Below are 22,407 nucleotides of genomic sequence, written 5' to 3'. Positions count from 1 at the left end.
TTTCAAGATTTCTATTAAACTGTCTTTAATCATAACAGGCACTTTACAATGGTATATATTGGACACACTTTTATATATACAGCTTTAAAAGTATACAGTAAATGAGCTTTATTGAATTGAATTTGTCAGTATATTTGGTTTTTTTTAAAAGAGTGTCATAGTGGTTCCTATAAGAAGAAAGGTTTAACATAAAAATAAATTTCATTTCCAAAGTTATATGTTCATACATTATTTGCTAAGGAAATTGTTTTAATGACCAAAATAAGAATAAACAAACAACTGAATACAGCAGCAACCAACCACACAACCAATTAATGATGCACATTTATTTTCAAACAAGAAAATATTCATTTTTGAGGTCAATTCCTAGATGTGGTTACTAACTGGCAAGACTAATTTAGTCACCCTTTTCCCCCAAAAAGGCCTGTTTTCGTATCAGATAAATAAAATGTTTTATTCTGTAAACTAGTTTTTAAAGTATTATTTTGCTCAAAGTCTTACATACATTAAATATTTCTAATTAAGTGAGCAAGTTGCCATTAAAAAAACCACAATGTTGCATCCTTATCTCAAGATCATAATTTTTTACATGCATATGTAAACAAATGTATGCACATGATAAACCCAGGTTTGCAATGCATATAGGTGGAGTACATACACTGCTCAGAACCTGTTGGACATACACAGGCTGGGCAGCTGACTGTAGAATGTTGTGGTGGCTTCAGGTCTATACAAATGCTGGATAGGGCTCTCCATAAGAGAGTCAGGATGACTTGCATTATTTTCAACAGGAAAAAAGCAACTGTCTGTCAGTGTTATTGGGTCACTGCCCCATACACTGCCCCCCATTGCACTTTAGCTAAATAGCAGTTTAATTCTGGATGGTTTTATTACAGTCACTGACCAACTTGTTTACTTAAGTGTTGCCTTTGTAAAATACTGGCAAGACTGATTGGGCGTCTTGTCATGGTTGACAGTGAAGATGGTGGTGTAGAGTGATAAGGCTGAGTAGTCCTTAGGCCAAAAGTGTCTGGAATGCCATTTCTACGATTTTGTGATGATACAAACGGCGACATATAAGAAGTCCTAGTATTTGGCATGTTTAATGGCGATGACCTAGTAATTAAACACAAGATTGAATGTAGCATACAGAGAAGAGTAGACATAAAATAAAAAAGATAAAATCTCTGTCTGGAACCCTAAATAAGAGCACTTGTTAGGGGGGACTTTTCCCTCACAACTTTTTTACCCACAACATTTTCTTGTCAGTTCGCTTTCTCCTTCTAATCCAGTGTCCAAGCACCTACTATGCAGTAGAAAAATATTAGTTTGCAAATTTTCTTTCAGAACCAACACTTCGTGGCTTTAATTTTACCCCATTTTTATGCCTTATCTTAATATGTACATTTTATGTGTCTAGTTTCTTCTTCTACTGTACTGTAGTTTAAAAGCCAGTGTGGTGTAGTGGTTAAGAGCATGGGGCTGGGACTCAGAGGATCTGGGTTCTAGTCCCCGCTCAGCCATGGAGCCAACTGGGTGACTTTGGGCCAGTCACAGACTCTCAGCCCAACCTACCTCACAGGGTTGTTGTTGTGGGGATAAGATGGAGGAGGAGAGATGATGCAAGCTGCCTTGAGTCCTTTGTAGGAAAAATGCAGGATATAAATCACAATATAAATAAATAAATGAATGAATGAATGAATGAATGAATGAATGAACTATACATAAAAGGCAGTTGAGTGTCAGTTGTAGGGGTGGGGTGATGAAAAACGAAGGAGAGAAATGGTCTATTTAGACATTAACAAAGATTAGGGGAGGCCTGCACAGCATGACCCATACAACCAAATTCATTCTGGAAGCCATGTACTGTAATATACTAGGTTGGTTGGATAGTAAAAACAGGAGGTTTACTGAATGCCAGGAGAGATAGCATATACAGCTGTGGACTGCAAGTTGGATTAGCTGATTCATGTGCATTATGAAGTTAAACAATGCCCCAAGATATATGAGAAATTCCATTAGGAAAGACAGGAAAAAGGACAACTTTTCTCTTCAACCAGCCCAGAACTGGACCCATTTAGTGCTATCTAACAAAATGAGGAAAGGTTTCAGATGGATGTGTAAGAAAAAAAAGATGCCATTTTTACTTCCCCCACATCCTTATGAAACTATTATTTATCCAGTAAGCTGATAGCACAGGAACACTTTTGCTTCAGGTTGAGTCAAGCCCTGAACAGAAGAATACCTAGAAGAGGTTGAAGGTACATAGCAATATGTTATTCTTTTTTCCCAGGTTCCTTGACAACCATGCTAAGTCACAATGGTCAATCACCATGACTGGGTTTGGACAATGCAACAAGCAGCTGAGGGTTTTTTTAAATCACTGGTTGCTTGTTGTGAGACAAATCAGTTGTATAGCAGTTGAATCAAGTGAAGCACTCAGAGAACAACCATGCCCAGTTTTCTTAAGTTAGTCTCCATTTTTACAGCCCAAGGACATTGAGAAACTCTGTAGACAGGTTTGTGCAAGCATTTCTGTATTGGAAACATGACCATCCTGGCTTCTAAAGCCATCAAAAAAGGGAACAAATTGGTTGGGTCAGGGAGGTCAGCATTCCACTTTACAAGAGAGATTGATCTCAAGTCACCTGAGACAAGCTTGAAGAAAGTATCTATCATCCTGGAAGATCTCAGCAACTTTAGGCCAGTGGTGAATGTTCCCTTCCTAAGCAAGGTCCTTGAGTGTGTGGTGGCCAGTTCCAGGCATTCTGGGATGCAAGTGATTATCAAGATCCAGTTCAGTTCAGATTCAGGTCAGGTTTTGTCACAGAAACAAATCTGGTTGCCCTGCATGGATGGCCTATTCCAGGCATGAGTCAAGTAGAGGTATCAGACCCTTGCTGATACTCCTGGATTTCTTGGTAGCTTTTGATCAACCATGGTATCCTCCTGGAGTGTCTCAGCTGGGAGTGTGGGGGAATACTACTTTGCCATAGGTTCTTCTCCTACATTGATAATTGACTCCAGAAAGTGGTGCTGAGGAGCACTCCTCAGCTCTGTGGATTGTCCAGCATGTAAAACTGGGCCAGGGTTCATTTTAATTCCCCTATTTATTTATTACTGATATAAAACCACTGAGTGATTCATCTGGAACTGAGAGTGTGTTGCCATCTCCTTTTCATCCCAGTCAGATAGTAGTGGCAGCCACCTATTACTTCCTCAGCTGAAAGTGCTAGGTGAGGCAACAACAGCTGTGATCATCTTCCCCATTCACACTCCCAGTCTACATATAAGGGGCAGGGCCCAGAAGTATAGGGAACACAGAAGTTGCAGCTGCTTCACACTCTGCACCTTTCCCCATAGCACAAGATAAGGCAGGTACTGCTACCACCATCCTGTTTGCAATGCCTCTAGACCCCAAAAGCAAGGAAGCCACTGGTGGCCGTCTTGGCCAACACCTTTCTCTGCACAGCACTGGGTGATTTTAAAAATTGGTTTTTGTTGCTTGTGAAAAGAGGTTGCCCTCAGCTATAGTGGGCCTACCCACTTGACATCTGCCTAACCATGTTGGGTGGTAACACAAGACCTGGAATCTTTTGATTGTAAACTTTAAAAAAATGAAAGCCTTCCAAAGAAAATGGAGCATGTTCATTCCTCAGAAGCACTAGAATGTTGACAGTCCAGGATACTAAAACTTGCTATTTTGCAGCAACATGTAGATGGGGGTAGGAGTTAATTAGGATGAGGCTGCCATTTCCTGTGTTGCCTTTAGGCTATGAAACCTTTGGTAAAACAAAGATTTTACCTTTGTTTTAATATATTAAAAATTTATATTTTTACGGCAGGGTGGGTGACATCTTTACTGAAGGGTGGATGACAAATTCAAATGAACCAAAAGGAGGAAAAAAACTAATTTTGATACACAAATTACAACATTGTCACTTGGGAAGCTAGTAATTGCTACAATCATATAAGAATATTCTGGGTGACAATATTGTTGGAAGTCTCACCTTGCAAAAGAGAAAACTAATGGAAATGTTAAGGTTAGAGTTTAATTTTCAACAAACTGAAAATTGAATTTGTATTTAATGCAGCAAATATAAGTAAAATATATAATTGTTTACATAAACCTAGTACCTGAAATTTCACTAAACTGGAATTTAGGAATGAAAAAGATATTTGCATGAAGTAAAATCAATTTGAATGAAAATATTTCTCCTCTTGAAAGTTAAAAAAAACAATATTAAGTAACCAAATATAACAGGCATCTCATTACAGCTGGAATCCTACTGCAAGTTGATTTTAATTACCTTATTGAACCTGGTGTATCCTTTTGACATGAAGTAATTCCAGACAATCGAGAACTTCTGCATGTAACACTACCTGTAAATAATATGCCTATGTTAACATATTAAAGCTGGAATTTTATGCCCATTTACCCAGGTGTGAACCCCACTGGACTCATTAACAACACAGACCTACACATGCTTAGACAGAAAAATGTGCTGCTAGCAGGGGCATGCTAGGAGCTGTAGGATTTATTTGGATAAATAGTCATAGGATTACAATCTTTTACTGCTAAAGAAGGGAAGGAAGACAGGGAGTGTGGAGTCAGCCTAGTAGCACCCTGCTGCTGGCAACACAGCCTGCTGCTAGGCAGGACAGTGCAGTGAAAAATGGTGGCTGGAGCAGCTGCCATCGTAGCTGCAGCTCCTCATGCTGCTGAATTCACTTTTGGAAACAGAAAAACTGCAGAAAAACATTGTAACTGGGGTCACACTTAACAATAAGCAATGGTAATGCATGGAAATCCCAATACAGACTGCTGTTTTTCTGTGGGAATTTACAGTGATCAAAATTGCTATGCTTCACCATGCTTCCTGGAGTCACACATAATAACAAACAATCTCCAGCCTGGCTTGTTGCTACATATGAATTCAGCCACTGAGAAACCAACCAGTATGTTTTTTCCACTTTTACTGAGCAGCAATGTAGCCATTTGAACAACACAAAATTAAATTGCCCTGCCCAAGTGAGATGACTGAACACCCCATCATGGGACAAACAACCCCTAGAACAAGCCATGGGTTCTTACAGTGGTTTGTTCATGCAAAATAAACAACCTTGAAGAAACCATGCTGGGTATGATTGACACCACAAACCATCATGGCTTGTTATCCAGTTAGTGGGTTCGGTAAACCAGGGTGAAGAGACTGGGCTCACTTCTCTCAGCATACAGCATTCACTGGTAAATACCTCAGATTCTAAATCTTAACTGAAAGAAGGAGAGTCAGAATGCTTAGCTGAAATACCAAGGCCAATGAGTTTCAAGATAAACCAAATAAACTGCCTCTAGTTTAGGTGGAAGACACCATGGAACAGTGTCAAAGGGGAAGGGTGTAATTTGATCAGTCCAATTTTTAAAATATGTAATTATCTCTTCTTACCCATATGTCCATTTTGTGGTGGGCTTATCAATGATATCCTAGTAGGTCCAGTCACTGTTTCAGTCTAGGTGTATTGAAAGAGAAGATCATACCACAATATGAAAACATGCAATATAAGTATTAATATCATTTTATCTACACCTGGCAAATATTTTCAGAAAGAGGATGTTTTGTAATTTTTCCAGGAATTGCTTTCCACCAAGATTATCTCTAAAAAGGATGCAACTTCTAACTTAAGAAGATGGGTTTGAATTTCTAGATCTCGCCTTTTATCATCTGGCTTATCTATTGACTTGTACTGAATTTTGGTCTTTCCAGTATGCACTGAATCTTATGCCTTGATCAGTTTTGTAATATTCTTCTCTGGTACCTTTATCTAAATGGATGGCATTAGATTCTAGGCAAACTAAAGTCTCATGCAAAATTGACTTTATGAGTCAATTGAGATTTAAATATTAGTACTTTTTAGTAATTGCATGGCCAGCCTATATGCTTTTGAGTCCAATTCCAGGAGCTGGTTCTAACATATAAAGCTCTACAGAGCATGGGACTGCAAAGCCAATGGTACCCCTCTCCCAACCACCACCTATCCAGACACTTTAATCAGGATCTGAGGCCTACCTCTGTCACTTCCAAGGAAGGCATGGCTGGTAGCTACAAGGAGAAGAGCCTTCTTAGTGGTGGCCCTCCAGTCATGGATCAAGATTGCCACTGATGCACCAATTCTAATACCTTTTCAGTGCCAAGTTAAGATTGTCCTTTATGACAAGCCATATAATTAGCTTTAATATAATATTGGAGAAGTTGGTTAGTTGCTTAACAGGGCTTGTGATGTCATGTATTAAAGTTTAAGCAACTGGGTGAGCCACAATTGCATGTAGTTCAACCCTGCATGTGTGGAAGACAGAAGGTGGGGTGGAGAGGGAGTCAGCCAGTTTGTTTATTGAAGCATGTTGACCAAGTTTGTTATTATTTGCAGTAGTAGTAGTAATGTCATTTTTATATAACCTAATAGCCAATACTTTCTGGACATTCCACAATTCTTAAAAGCAAGTACAATAGTAAAAATTGATGACTATGGATGACTATAGAAATACAAATACCATGAAATACATCATAAACAATATACAAAACATAAAACAGTTTATACTAAACCAATTTCAGGAAGAAACTAGAGCTATTCAAATGGCAGACACCAACCTGTGGCCAAAAAGATGACAATGCTGGTACAATGTGGGACTCAGTGGGAAGATCATCCCATAATTTGTGGCCCATTACTGAGAACAGCATTCTCCTTTTTGCCTCCCTCCAGGACCAACCTTGGAGATGGCAGGTGGAGGAAGGTCCCAAGGGTGATCATTGTATCTAGGGAGATTGAAGTGGACTGTCCCAAACTGTGTAGCACTTTATAGATTACAACTAACACTTTGAATTGGACTCACAAGTCTACAAGCAGATCATGCACTACTTACAGTGAAGAAACACATGCATGTCCATTTGAGAAAAATCACATACAAAGCCAGCCAGGGTGGAGTGGTTAAGTTAAACACTGGAAAAGCTCTGAATGGTTTGTCACCAGCTCAACAGCCTGGTTGGGTCCACCACAAACTGGTGTGCTCTTGCTTTGGCTTACATTATAACTATGTTTACTGATTTGCTACAAGTTCACAGAAAAATTAATTCACAGTGGCTTGCATTATATATGACCTAGATCTATGAGTGAGAGACAGAAAATAATCTTACACTGCCTTAAGGAGTGTTGACATTGTAGTTTTCTGCCAAAATGTATATACATCATGTCCCTCTCACTGGGCATCTTATAGTTTTAAGAGGTCAAGCTAGGAAGCAATTTGCCTTATTTATTACATGTATATTCCGCCTTTATTCCTTTGAGGAACCCAAGATGGGCTACATAATTTTCCCCTCCTATTTTATCCTCACATCAACCCTGTGAGATAGGTTAGGCCAAGAGTCAGTGACTGGCTCAAAGTCATCCAGTGAGCTTCATGGCCAAGTGGTGACTTGAACTCCTGTGCCACAGTTCAACACAGTAACCACTGTACCACTCTAGCCTTTTGTCACAAATCTAAAGGAATTAGAGTTGAACCTTTAGAATTATAACTATTTCTAGATAAAAAAGAGAAAGTAACTTACTTTCCTTACTGAAGAAGGCAAATGATCCACCTCCATTGATGATACCCTATCAATAAATTGGGATTCATATGGAAAAAAATGCAGAATGTCTAATATTAGTATGAAAAATTACCAGCGAAACACAAAAATCACTATACTTACATTGCACCATGTTATATTTGATTTGCTTTATTACAAATAGTACACTATTGCAATATTAAACTAAGCTAACCCTATTAAGGCCTTTTGTGATGTAATAAATATGAATTCTTTCAAGCCATTTATCTCCTATTTCATGCGTCCTCAAATTATGGCCCGCGGGACAGATCCAGCCCACCATGCCCTTTTATCTGACCCGCCTCAGAGGTTCTGGACTCACTACGCCCACATCCACGCCTGCCACTGCCCACAGCTTGCTCACATGGAGTTCATTTTGGACTTGCTCGGGGAAAATGATTTCCAGGTAAGCAAACCACTCCCTTGCCAGGCGCTCACGTCCCCGCCTTGCTGTGCCCCCTGCCCCCACCTCGCCTTGTGTGCCCTGCCCCCGCCCCCTTGCCTGCCTGTGCCCACTACCGGCACCTTTCAACTGACTCCGCTGATAAGGTTTGAGGACCCCTGTCCTATTTCATAGCCTACAGACATCCCTGCACACTTCAAACACCTTTGTAAAGAACTAGATTCTTACTGATAACTTCAGAGACTCACAGAACAATTCTAAACATGTCAATTCAGAAGTAAATCCTACTGGATTCAGTAGGTCATTCCCTTGGGCAAGCAGGTATAGGACTGCATCTTTAAATGCTGCTGTGAATTAAAAGTGAGCAATTCTGCCTTATCATAATTAGATAAATTTCCTGACTCATAGTAAGCAATCATTTCATTGATTTTTGGAATGTTCTGCACTAGTGAATGGATCTGAATGTAGCAAAGATGTAATACTTTTCTACTTAAGACAATGAGAGGTCTCTTGAATCAAACCAAAGGTCTGGCTTAGTGCAACATCTTATTTTCCAGAGCAACTTGCCCCAGACAGGGCATGAAGGCAGCAACACTCTAAACTTAAAGTATTCAGAATTCCAATTGTCATGCTAATAATTTAGAAGCTGCTTACTGTTGCAGTTGCTGTAGATGCTGAATATGTTGTGTTGCTTTCTTAAGATATCCTTCCAGTTTTGTAATCTGTATGGAATGGTATTTCATTACTTTAATCTTTATTATTTCTATTCTTATTCACCACCATTGAAAATGTCCAACAATTTTAATGGGATCATTCCAGAGTAGGGCTTTTTGGTTCAGAAAATGATGTTCTGATGGTTACATGATACAAAACACCAGAGTGATCTAGCCCATTCATATGGAAGTAAGCAAGAACCCTCTGCACCTGCCCCACCTCTACTATTTAATAATACTGATGGATTAGTTGACCCCTTACATTTTAGTAATATATAACATTAAAATGTAAATGTGACTTCACCAAACCTTACAATAACCCAATATTTCAGTTCAATATGAGCTCAAAGTACCTTTCCCCTGTAGTGTGCCAATAGTCGTCTTCTGTGTTTTTCCTGGAACTGGGCAATCTAAAAATTAAGGGAAGGAGAAACAATACTAGATAGTGTACAAGTAAAATTACTGTAATAAAGACTAGAAGAGAAGAGTAAAATCAAAAAGAATAAAAACATCTAAAAGGACATCTGTTCTTCAATACGCCCTCTGCCTCACCTTAAAAAATCACAAATGGAAAGAGAAGCAGCTAAGTGTTAGCATACCTCCTGCTTCTAAGTATAGAATTTTTGGCAACCAGGTTCTCTTGCTCCAGTACTGCTAAGTATTTGAGTGAATGTAGAAAGTGTGAATTAGTTGAATTTAACTGCATTTTATCTAAAATTTTAAAAGTTGTGCTTAGGTTTGTCAGTTGGCATCTCATCCCATGATCCAAATAATTTGTAAAAGTGATTTGGAATTTTTATAAATGCATGGCTCACAATTGACTGCTCTATTTCTGCTCATTTTCACACAGAACTCTACAGTTTTGAAAGAGCTCCAAAACAAACCTTAAAAGCACAACTAGGACTTTTTTCTGTCTCAGCAGAAAGAACTGCACACTAAAGAAATCCTACAGGTAGGACTCATTTCACTTTATGTAAAAAAATAATGAGTACATGTTTTGCAGGAAATAGGATCATTAGCACATTTAGGTATGTTATGGCTCTGACACCAGTGATTAAAATGTGCATCACTCTGTAATAGTCCAAAAAATCCATGACCTCAATGTGGTAGTACTGATCTGGCATGTAATGATCCATCTTTAACAAAGAACATACATACAAACAAACGAACGATTTATTCCCTTGTTTCTAAAGCCAATTTACTCTAAATACAATGTTTTCTCCAAGCTTAGATAGTAAAAAGCAGAGGATATGTTCAATAGAGTCCTTTTCCAGTCTTCCTGTACCATGTTATATTACCTCAACATTGAGTATAGTATAGCCTAGGCCATTCCCTTACTCCACCAGTGGTCTACTTTTCTCTAAAATGCCATTTCTGGCACCAATGAAGCTGAGAAAGCACTCAAACTTCTACTCAAAATATCCTCTGTTTTATGGAAGGGTAGCAACCTATTGGATACCACATATGAGCTTCAGTTTCCAAGTGATGCACAGGATGTACTTATACTTTCTACCCTGTTAAAGTTTTGGCTTTCTTTTCAGAATTTGGATTTAGTACTACTTCAGTAAATACTTCAGTAATTATATATTTACACAGTGAAGGATGTGGGAAGAATGAACATGATTTTTATACATGTTCAATTTTTGTATGTATATGATTTTTACTAAGTATTCCATATATAATAGAAATTATATCATGAAAAGGTTTTCCTTTCATTGAAATGTTAATCATAACAACTAATTGCTCTATTTAAACTTCTTTAAGAAATACCAGTGTTGAATTTCCTCTTGCAAGACTGTTTACTGAAGAAAACTATTATATAGTACATTCCTGTTGAAAAAATACTCAAAATAGTTCACAGGCAACTCACTTGTGTGACTTCTTTTGCATATTTTCTGCATAATCCATCTATTCCCATAAACAATGACTGGATATTTGAATTCATCTGCAGTGAAGCAAATTGCACATTATCAAAAATAATATGTTATAAATATTATTGAAATCTTCAAAAATAAACCAACTTACAGGAAACATCTTAACACACTCTAATCTCTCTCTCTACATGTGCACACACATGCATACACACACACACACCCCTAGAATTTTTCTTACATGACATCAAATCTGCAATTTATCACAACCTTATGAATGAGTAACCTCTAGAATGACTGGTCCTTGGTCCTTGACAGTCCTACTCAGCTCTTCTTAAACTCAAGGCTGTGGCTTTGTAGAATTAAACCATCTCATTGACGGTTTATTTTTTTTTCTGCCTTTGACTTTCCCTGTCTTCTCCATTAAGTCATGCCTTCTTATGATGTTCCTGAAGCACTATAGCTTCAGGGGTTTTTTTTGGGGGGGGGGTTGTTTTTATTTTTTGCTTCCAGGAAAAGTTCTGAGGCCCACTTGTTCATCTTCCTGTTAGTCCAGGATATTTGCAAAGTTCTCCTCCAGCACCATGTTGTAAATGCATCAATTTTTTCTGTCATATTTCTTTCACTGTCCAGCTTTCACAACTATGCAGTGATCTTATATGCATGATCTTGGCCCTGGTTTCCAGTGAAACATCCTTACTTTTGATTATCTTTTCTAGTCCCTGCTCTTGCTGCCCTGCCACATTTCAGTCCTCTTCTAATTTCTTGACTGCAGTCTCCATTTGAATTAATGACTGAGCCAACGTATGCAAAATCTTTCATAATTTCAATTTCTTCATTACTGAAGTTAATGTGTAATTTTTCCATAGTCAGGATTTTTGGATCTTTGCTGTCCTGCTTTTGCACTTTCTTCTTTTCATTTCATCAGGTATCATTTCAATTCGTTACTGCTTTCTGCCATTAATATGGCATCACCCTCATATCTTATAAATCGGGGTTGTCAGACTTGCTCAACAGAAAAGCCACATAAATTACATGTCAGATGTTTGAGAGCTGTAAGTAGGCACCCATGGGCAGTGGTGGTCAGTAGCAAGCAGGCAACTGTGAGGAGCATTCGGGTGGCAAGTAGATCAGAAAGATTACTAACAGGAGGCAGAAGAACTGTGGAATGACACCATAGATATTAGATAAAGAAAGGAAAAGTCTGGATGGATAATGGAAGCAACACTAACAATTGCTAGAGACAGGTGAGAAGCAAGAGGTGACAGAAATAGGGTGAGAATACTAAATGGAAGTTTTCAGTGACTTGCATTTAAAAACAAAAAGATCTGTTACAATGACCAGTGCAAAGAAATAGAAGAGAATAACAAAAGAAGAAAACCAACAGATTTTTTTTTTTAGAAGATCAAATAAATCAAGGGGAACTTCAAACCTAGATTAGGAAGATGAAAGACATACAGGGAAATGTACTATCTGACCAGGCTAAAATAAAGAGAAGGTGGAAAAATATACAGAAGAACTATTCCAGTGCGATGGCCAACTCTTTCAAAGAGAATTCCTATAAGGAAGAAGCTGCAATATTAGAAAGTGAACTGAAAACTGCTCTGAAAGCACTTGAAAGAGATAAAGCACCCAGAGTAGGTAGGGTACCAAAAGAACTCTTCTAAGATGCAGAGACTTAATTGGTCCAAATCCTAACAATATCCCAATGAATATGAAAAACAAAATATTGGCCCACAGACTAGAAACATTCAATATCCATTTCAGTCCCCAAGAAATGAGATGTTAATAAGTGCAGCAACTATAGGACTGGCACACTGATTTCCCATGCAAACAAAGTGATGTTCAATGTGTTGTAACCAAGAATTTAGGCTATATGGATTCAAGCAGGATTCCCAAAAAAGAAGAGATATTAGAGATCATATTGAAAATGTACACTGATTACTGGACCACACCAAAGAATTTCAGAAGATCAGTCTGTGCTCTACAGGCTACAGCAAAGTGTTTGACTGGATCATGAAAAGCTGTGGATAATCCTGCATAAAATGTGTCTCAGCACTTGTTAATCTTTATAAATAACATGTATTGTAGATAAGAAGCTATTGTTGGGACAAAATATGGAGAAACAGAATGGTTTTGTATAGGCAAAGGTACATTTGTATAGACAAGGGTGTTTTTTTTTATTTTCCTATCTGTTTAACTTGCATGCAGTCTGTATCTTTAGTTGGATTAGGATCAGAGTTTATTTTGAGACTTGCCACACCACCTGGAGTGCCCATGGGTGCTCTTCACAGTTGCCTGCTTGCTACCAACCAGCACTGCCCATGAGTGCCTACTTGCAGCTCTCAAACATCTGTCATGTAATGTATGCACTTCTATGGTACCTTCACAGAAGCCAGTGCCAACACAAACCTGAAATTACAGCAGCAGGATTCTCATTATTACCAATGCTAAGTAGTCCATTAACGGTATTCACATTTACAGATATGGGTAATAGCTCTGCAATTAGAACAGAGGCCATTTTATTTGGGATTAAATTCCACTGAAATTAATAATAGTTCAGCTTTGACCTAAGGTACCCTTCAAAAATGTCTATTAAGCATCTTGTAAATCACTAGATACATTATAGTTGCTTGAAACTATTTTTATACCTCTTTTGAAAGTACTATTGTACGGCAAGTTGCTCTGCAAATCATGCACTCATCTTTTTTACCTATAAAATAAAGAACAATGTATAGTACATGGTTTGGTAGCAGGCACCCACTGACAAAATCATCAGTTCCACCTTAACCTTTTCATCCACAGTGAACACAAATCATCTTAAGAAACTTTAGAATCTGTAACCATCTTAATAGCTTGGCTGTTTTATCTTTTCAGAAAGACTTAACATGAAGAAGAGGTGTGATCTGATGAGTGAAATTTCTGGAGTTGATTTTATTCTTATTTATAGACTGCCTGTTTTCCTCTTGTGAGGAACCCAAGGTGACTACAAAGGTCCATTTTAGCCTCACAACTCTATGAGGCTGGTTAGGCTGAGAATGAGTGAGTGGCCTGAACTCATCCAGTGAGTTTCATGGTCAAATGAGGTCCCCAGACCAAAACTCTAAGCACCCAGCCACTCTGACACTTTGTCACGTTTCTTAGTATGAAGATATTCAAATAAGAAATGAAGATCATATCATGGTTCTGCACAGATCATAGAATATATAATGAGGTATATAATGAGTTCAGATTACTTCGCTTGGACAATAGGGTTTAACTGCAGGTACTCTTGAAACAGTAAATTCATCAGAATATCTGTTTCCGTAAGGGAATGCAAGGGTGTAATAGAAGTATATTAGAAACGCTTGAAGCGAAGACAGCTTGGCCAGTCAAAACACACCTTTCCGGAGACACCGCTCACAGACAACGTGGCCACAGTTGGTCAGGCAGAACTTCGGCGAGGCTCCGCGCGGTTTCTGGAAACAGGAGTTGCAGAACACCAAAGCCGCCATGACAGAGGAGAGGAGAGGCTGGCTGCCTCGCTCGCCTTGCTCTGCTTTCAACTACGGCCAGTGAGCGGAACCCCTGCGGGTACCCTGGCGCTGGGCCTTCGGGCTGAAGGGGCGGCGGCCACCAGCCGCTGACCCTCCATTCAAAGGAAAGGGCTGTTCCCGGGAGCTGCCGGTCGTCTCCGCCAGGTTCGCCTCACGCGAGGAAGCGCCCCTGAGGGAAGAGGAAGGGGCGCCTTTTCTCCGCCCGCCCCCCGGAGAGAGCGAGGAGCACCGGCGTCCCCTCCCCGCCAAGAGGAGGCGCCCCTTCGGCATAGTTCCCTGGAGGGAAGGGGAGGCCACATGTTAGGAAGTCGCAAGACTGACTTTTCTCTAAATGCTCAGAATATATAGAGTGGTGATTTCACTGCCGTGAGGCTACTACCGAACCAAGTGACGAGAATTTAGATGTTTCTAGGGCATCAGTCAGAGCTGCCCATCGATGTCAATGAGGAAATGTTCCGCTGAACTGTAGCTGCGGTTAGGTATCCCTTGCCTACATTGCTACCCAAATGAAATGTAGCACCAAGAGAGCTGTAGTTTAGCCTTACTTAGAATAAGCATAGTAAGTGCTTTTGGGTTTCTACAATTAAGAAAATAACTGTCTATAGTGAGTGGCAATAGTCTGTTATCATAGTAAAGCAAGTTAGAGAGACTGAAAAGGCTTATAACAACCTTGCAGAGTAGTCTAATGTTAATGTTGTAGGATGGAGCATGGGGGTAATGTTGAACCTTTGGAGACTTGTGGTGGACTTGCAATATAATCTACTCTTAATACTGGAGATGTGGCGGAGTTTACTTAAATTTTCAACCAAAACCAAACTCCACACAACATTATTTCAAGATGTAACCTTAAAGGTTTAGTCCTATGACTCCCAGCATTCCCTAAACCAACAGGGAATAACTAGGAAATGTTGGGAGTTGTAGGACTGCCTTCTGTTTAAATATGGATAGGACCTCACCCTAAATTCGACAAATCAAGCCCCTCCCAAAAAGCCAGTTCTCAGTTGCAAGATAGTGTAGTGTTGTGGTTAAAGAGCTGGGCTGAGACTTAGGAGACCTGGGTTTTAGTCCTTTGTTGTTGTTAGTCACGAAGTCATTTCCCACCCATCGCAACCCCATGGACAATATTCCTCCAGGCCTTCCTGTCCTCCACCATCCCCTCGAGTCCACTTAAGCTCACACCGACTGCTTCAGTGACTCCATCTAGCCGCCTCATTCTCTCCCACCCCCTTCTTCTTTTGCCATCTATTGTTCCCAGCATTAGGCTCTTCTCCAGGGAGACCTTCCTTCTCATTAGGTGGCCAAAGTATTTGAGTTTCATCTTCAGTATCTGGCCCTCTAAAGAGCAGTCAGGGTTGATCTCCTCTAGGACTGACCGATTTGATTGCCTTGCGGTCCAAGGGACTCTCAGGAGTCTCCTCCAGCACCACAATTCAAAGGCCTCAATTCTTCGGTGCTCATGGTCCAACTTTCACAGCCATACATTGCAACTGGGAAAACCATAGCCTTGACTATATGCACTTTTGTTGGCAGGGTGATGTCTCTGCTTTTTAGTATGCTGTCTAGATTTGCCATAGCTTTCCTCCCCAGGAGCAAGCATCTTTTAATTTCTTGGGTGCAGTCTCCATCTGCAGTGATCTTGGAGCCCAGGAAAATAAAATCTGTCACTACCTCCATTTTTTCCCCATCTATTTGCCAGGAAGTGAGAGGACCAGATGCCATGATCTTAGTTTTCTTAATATTGAGTTTCAAGCCAACTTTTGCTCTCTCCTCCTTCACCCGCATCAAGAGGCTCTTTAATTCCTCTTCACTTTCTGCCATTAGAGTGGTTTCATCTGAACATCTGAGGTTGTTGATATTTCTCCCAGCAATCTTAATTCCAGCTGGTGATTCATTGAGCCCCGCCTTTCTCATGATGTGCTCTGCATATAAGTTAAATAGGCAGGGCGACAGTATACAGTCTTGGCAAACTCCTTTCTCAATTTTGAACCAATCAGTGGTTCCGTGTCCAGTTCTCACTGTTGCTTCTTGACCCACATATAGGTTTCTCAAGAGACAAATAAGATGGTCTGGTACTCCCATCTCTTTAAGAACTTGCCACAATTTGTTGTGATCCACACAAAGGCTTTAGCATAGTCAATGAAGCAGAAGTAGATGTTTTTCTGGAGCTCCCTAGCTTTCTCCATGATCCAGTGTATGTTGGCAATTTGATCTCTAGCTCCTCTCCCTCTTCGAAATCCTGCCTGTACTTCTGGTAGTTCTCGGTCCACATACTGCTGGAGCCTAGCTTGTAGGATTTTGAGCATAACTTTGCTAGCATGTGAAATGAGTGCAATGGTATGGTAGTTTGAACATTCTTTGGCCTTGCCCTTCTTTGGGATCGGAATGTAAACTGACCTTTTCCAATCCTGTGGCAACTGTTGAGTTTTCCAAGTTTGCTGGCATATTGAGTGTAGCACTTTTACTGCATCGTCTTTTAAGATTTTGAATAGCTTAGCTGGAATACTGTCACCTCAACTAGCTTTGTTGTTGCTCAGACTTCCTAAGGCCCATTTGACTTCACATTCCAGGATGTCTGGCTCGAGGTCAGTGACCACCCCAACGTGGTCATCAGGGATGTGGTTTAGTCCTTACTTGGCCTTGAAACTTGCTGGGTGATTTTGAGATCATCACTGACTCAGCTTAATTTATCTCACAGGATTGTTGTGAGGACAAATGGAGAGGAGGAGGATCTGTGGACTCCTTCAAGGAAAGGTGGATGAATATAAATGTAACAAATAAATTGCAAACAGAAGCCTCGTACTTGACTGACTGGTATTGTACTTTTGAACGTTTAAAACGCTCTCTAAAACCATGTGAGAGAAGCTAAGAACTGAATTAGAAAGCACAGGAACTCCTCTCTTTTGATTCAGGGTAGGGAAGCTGGCTGATAACATGGTGCTGTCCAATCACAGCAGTGCTAAAATCCTAAATTTCCTCACTGATTTCTTGGAGCTTCTCTAACTTACATATTGACAGTATTCAGACAACATGAGAACTCTCAAGTGAGTTGTTGTTGAACCATGAGTTAGCATGTTGTTTGCTTCCAGCTAAGATAATAAACTATGGAGAACAGACTACAGTTTACCACCAACAAGGGTTGTCTTCGTGGTTTGTTCATGGTTAGGAGATGGGTTCAGACAGCACGTTTTAATGACAGCCCATGGTTTAGCAACAGCAACTTACACTCAAATACCCAGTCACTATCTAACGAGAGAAAGGCTAAAAAGAAAAAGAGCACAATTGAAACCTGGATCTGGCTACTGTGTGTTAGTCTCAACAATTACAAATCTATACGCCCCCTTCCCTTTCAAGCGCGCTCTCGCATTCTCTCGGCCGTGGGGCAGTTGTCGCGAGAACAGCGAATGAAGCGAGTCGCGGCGCTTCGAGGTTGGCGGAGCGGCGCGCTGCTGGTCTCTTGCTCGGCCGGATCGGCTGCTGCGCGGCAGAGGCTGCTGCTGGTGGCGGTGCTGCTGCGATGGGGCTGCAAGGCGTCAAGGCGGTTTTCTTCGACTTGGACAACACGCTGATCGACACCGCCGCGGCAGGCAGGAGAGCCATTGAGGAGGTACTCCTTACTCCCAGCACCTTCCCACCTTTTCTTCCGCCATCAGGAAACGGGGAAGCGCAGTAAGCATAGCCAGACAGGCAGGCAGGGCTTGTGGTAGAGTAGGCGTCTCCAACCTGCTGCCTTCCAGCTATGCCAGACTACAACTCCCATGATCTCCCCCCCACCCAGCCAACTGGCGGAGGATTATAAGAGTTGTAACCGCACACAGCTGAAGGGTGCAGAGTTGAGAAAGGCTCCTTAGTCTTCTTTTCAAGGGTTTCCTTCTCTGAAACCGGCTACTTTAAGACTGTGTAAGCGGTGACTTCCATGGAGTAGGTGTAAATCGTATTACCACATCCAGTTTTACACTGGTGACTGATGCCAAAGAGGCCAGTGGCAACAGTCTCTGCTCTATGACAGTTGGGGTTTATAAGATCTCCTTCCTTGAAGATTTTAAAACAATTTTAAACCATTGTATTTTAAAATGGAGAATGGATCTCAGATTTTTCAAACAAATGCTTGATCGTCATGCTATAGCTCATCTCTATTCAGTCAAGAATGCAGTAAAAAGGTTTTACACAGCTGGTTTAAAAAATGTGGACTTGCATAAAGTCCTAGTTTTAGGTCATCCCACCTTCAAGTGTATTATGTCTTTTCACAGAAGGAGAACTTCTGTAACTGTACAACAAAGTTAATAGCTGTAGTACTGCTATCAGCATGTGTGTTAGAGCAACGTCTCTTTAACCTGTCTGTTTTGTTTATTTCTTTGAACAATGTATTATTTGTATTGAGCAAAGAATTGTTTCAGCCAATACTCACAGGAAAAAATTTCTATTAATTTTGTAGTTCCCTATATTGCTGCAGTTGTTGGGGCTGACATGTACAAATTCCATCTCACCTGCTACATTGTAGATTATTCTAGTGAGAGATGAAACAGCCACAAATACTGATTGAGTGAGTCAATGCAAAAGATGAGTCAATGCATAATTTGCCCTCTGACACAGTGCCTGTAAAGGGGCTGGGAAATGCATAGCTCTCCAGGTGTGGTGTGACTGCCAATCGGATCAGCCCTAATGAGAAAGGCCAATAGTGAGAGATGTTGGGAACAGCAGTCTAGTAACATCTAGAGAGTTTGACATTTCCCATCCCTCCTCTACTATGAGGGGCACCTCATGAATACTAGTGCATTCTTCATATTGCAGGCTCTTGTAGCATCCATACTGTTGTCCATTCAAATAAATGTCTGTGGAATAAGCCATTGCCCCCTACCAAGGAAACAATACACTAAATCAAACCAATCCTGTTCTGTTTTGACCATTTCTTTATAGGTAAAAACTGTCTTACAGTCAGAGCATCATTGTGATGAAAAAGAAGCACGCATGATTTGTGAAAAAGTTCAAGCCAAGCTCCTCAAAGAATGCCATGATCCTTCTAAGATGTGTATTACTGACTTAAGGATTCAGCACTGGGAGGAAGCTATACAAGAAATAAAAGGAGGAACAGCCAATCGGAATCTGGCTACAGAATGTTATTTCCTTTGGAAAACTACCCGTCTGCAACATTTGACCTTGGCAGAGGAGACACAAAGGATGCTCAGTGACCTTAGAAAGTTTGTCCGTTTGCTTCTGCTAACTAATGGAGACACACAGACACAGAGAGAGAAGATTGAAGCCTGTGCTTGCCAGCCATATTTTGATGCTATTGTTGTAGGAGGAGAACAAAAAGAAGAAAAACCAGCTTCTTCCATATTTCATTATTGTTGTGAACTTCTAGGTGTTCAGCCTGAAGACTGTGTGATGGTTGGTGACTCTCTAGATACAGACATTCAAGGAGGTCTGAATGCTGGCTTGAAAGCAACCATTTGGATAAATAAAACCATAGCTGCTCCAAAAGACACTTCTCCAGTCCCTCATTATATTATTTCTTCTGTTCTTGATCTTCCAGGACTTTTACAGAACAAAGGAGATGCTAACTTAGAAATGAACAAGGTGGCTGGTATTTGTAATGTGTGTGATAGTCCCACTGAGGAATCTAGGGCCTGAGCATGCTAGGGTTCATGTTGAAGCATGTGGTTCCCATGTTTACCTTGCAAGGGTATTTCAGGGGAGGGCATTTGCAGGCAAGAATCAGTGGACAGGATGTGCTTAACATGTATCCCCCTGTCAGTTCTCTTCATGTTCTTTGTCTCTTAGCCATTTTTCTTTAGCTACCTCTGAGACTAGAAATAAATCCAACTACAGGGAAACCAGCTTGGAAGAAAAGTTTATTTATTAAAAAAAGGTTTATTCCATTTCACAGCCAAAAAAAGTCTCCTGTAGTAGCCTACAGTCAATCGAAAAAAGAAGATATTCGCTACTTGCGCACAGGTTTACAATGTAAAATGACACAAGGAAGAAGGAATGGGGAGTGAAGAGGGGAGAACTGTATGACTCAGCAGCTGGTAGACTGGCCCTACTTCCTCTCTCATCTCCCATGGTGGGGGTGTTCCAGCTAGAGCAAGTACCAAAGTTATGTGGAGAATTGGTAGGCTGTAGAAATTTAAGTACTGCCTTCCTACTCACTGATTCTCACCTATGGAGGTCCTCTAGCCCCATTTTAGTGTTACCTGGAAAAAATATTTATGAAAGTAATGAATTATCTGCCTCAAGAAAGAAAAGAGTGAATATAGTTTGGATTTCGTTGAATTTTAATAGCTTGTAAGTGGAGAAGTTCAAGCAAAGACAGTTGTTTGAAACTATGAAATTGATGGAAAACTATAGCAAGTTTCACAATAAAAAGTGCCATTCTGAAATCACATACATGTCACAATGTAGAACAAACTATATGAAGAATCTGTGTTAGGGGTGTAGAGTTAACTCCTGAAAAATAGCTAATAATGATTATTAAAAATATCTGGATGTATAGAAGCTTTTGTCTTCTATAATTTTCTACATTTTTGTAATGGTTGATACTTGAGAATTTTTATGGGTTTTTGCGGTGTTCAGAACTCTGTAGAGAAATAGATATGTGTATGTGGGAGAGAGGGGTGAATGTATACAGACCCATTTATCAGAAATGCCAAAATGGAATGCTTTATGTGAGATATTAATGTATTGATTTAAATCTTAGCAGTCTAATGATAACTTCACTATGGAAGATAATTTTAGCATAAATGCCTTTTTCAGCCTTTCTCAGATGTTTTGCTCTTTGGATTCTGGCTCCTACACAATCACAGTAATTGCTTTGGGACTATTCTGTGCATGAAACATCACAAAATGTAGATCTTACCTTAATAGATTTTATTATACAATTCCAATAGTGCAATAGTATAAGAGATTTGTGATGGCTCTTGAATGCTGTTGTACATACATAACTGTAGCTTTCCCACAGGCAGCTTGTTGGCCATGGTATGAGCTGAAGGCTGAACTAGCTGGGCCCTTGGTCTAATCCAATCCAGCACAACTCTTCTTATGTTCTGGTGAAAGAAGAATCCAAACATAGGCCTTGCATGAAGCCTGAAACAACAATCCAAAGATAGTTTAAAAAATAGTAATTGATTGCCTTTTAATAGCTTCCCAAAATTTGCTGCATGACCCCAATCCAGCAGAAGAGCGGTAGCAGGCCGCACTCATGCTGCTGTACCCAAGTGTAAATAATGTATACTTATATTGAAGTATTCACCTGATAGCTATAGGTGACAAGGAATTCCACATAAGTGCCTGAAAGGATTGGTGAGGGATGGATGGATGGAGCAATATGTCTGTCTGAACCATAATAAAAAATCAGTGTGTTACTGGAGGAAAGAAAGAGCCTCCATCCCTCCTCTGTCATCCCCATAGCAAGCTAGTAATATTGTTTTGCAGGTTTGTAACTTTTTAAAATACCTTTTTACTGTTGATTTTAACAACTAAAATGTCCTCTCAAAGAGAATTACAGTTCAAAAGGTTATAAACAATACAATAAGCATCCAATTATAAAAACCCAAAGTAACTTTCGAAAGCCTTCTATGAGCTTATTTGCAAGGCTAAAATCATGCAGAAACATGGCAAACACTACAGGTCTGGCCAGGTATGCCTCAAGCATTGCTGCACTGTGTAGCCAGACTATAGAGCCAAGGGCCCCTGGGCCAGTAGGTAGTACTGTGCAGGTATTTTTAATATTTATAGTTATTAGATGTTTATAATGTTTCAACAAAACTAAACATCAGTGAAACACACTGAGAATTCAAGATGAGCAAAACTGCAAACATATGAGGAAAAAAAAGAGAAGAAACACATAACCACACAGTGATCTTCAGAGATGCATTAAATTGACCATGAAAGTATTAGTAATGCTGTATATATGTATACATATATATATATGCACACATATTACACATACTCAGCATCTATTTGAAGTTCTGGTTCAGTATCACCAATATAGTACGTGGCAGGTTGACCAGATATTGGAATGAGTGTTGAGAATATTTTGCTTGGACTGTTAGGATACAAAGCTGGGCTTTTACTTTCTATGTGGCTAAGGGTTCCCTGCCTCATCAGATAGATGGCTTTGGTTCTTGTGTAAAAGTAGAGTAACTTCTAATTTGACTTAGTAGTGATTTTTGGGAATGAGCAGAGGGAACCTCTGCAATGTAGTTCCAGTTCCATTGTAAGTAATCACCTAGACTGCAGGAAGCAACTGGA

The 22,407-nt window shown here is 40.0% G+C and overlaps 2 protein-coding genes across 3 annotated transcripts; one reads left to right on the top strand and one right to left on the bottom strand.

The window, feature by feature from the left end:
* RNF212 (ring finger protein 212) lies at positions 1–14,400 on the bottom strand. Of its 2 annotated transcripts, XM_044448357.1 has the most exons (9): positions 14,007–14,400; positions 13,276–13,337; positions 10,624–10,698; positions 9,107–9,163; positions 8,695–8,762; positions 7,602–7,647; positions 5,448–5,511; positions 4,311–4,383; positions 1–1,116 (listed from the first exon to the last, which is right to left on the bottom strand). In XM_044448357.1, exons 1-9 carry the CDS (start codon positions 14,116–14,118, stop codon positions 897–899), a joined length of 777 nt encoding a protein of 258 aa, XP_044304292.1. In that variant the 5' UTR covers positions 14,119–14,400; the 3' UTR covers positions 1–896. The 2 variants fall into 2 exon arrangements, with proteins under 2 accessions (XP_044304292.1, XP_044304300.1); XM_044448365.1 differs by lacking the exons at positions 7,602–7,647; positions 8,695–8,762.
* Positions 14,401–17,603: 3,203 nt separating this feature from the next.
* On the top strand, positions 17,604–20,914 carry LOC123035751 (N-acetylneuraminic acid phosphatase). The gene is made up of 2 exons (XM_044454304.1): positions 17,604–17,764; positions 19,075–20,914. Exons 1-2 carry the CDS (start codon positions 17,675–17,677, stop codon positions 19,786–19,788), a joined length of 804 nt encoding a protein of 267 aa, XP_044310239.1. The 5' UTR covers positions 17,604–17,674; the 3' UTR covers positions 19,789–20,914.
* Positions 20,915–22,407: the final 1,493 nt, after the last annotated feature.

The sequence above is a fragment of the Varanus komodoensis genome, unplaced genomic scaffold, assembly GCF_004798865.1.
Source record: "Varanus komodoensis strain SLA01 unplaced genomic scaffold, ASM479886v1 scaffold1, whole genome shotgun sequence".
Classification (NCBI taxonomy): domain Eukaryota; kingdom Metazoa; phylum Chordata; class Lepidosauria; order Squamata; family Varanidae; genus Varanus; species Varanus komodoensis.
The sequence above is the reverse complement of the archived record's forward strand: the minus strand, read 5'-3'. Positions and strand labels throughout refer to the sequence as shown.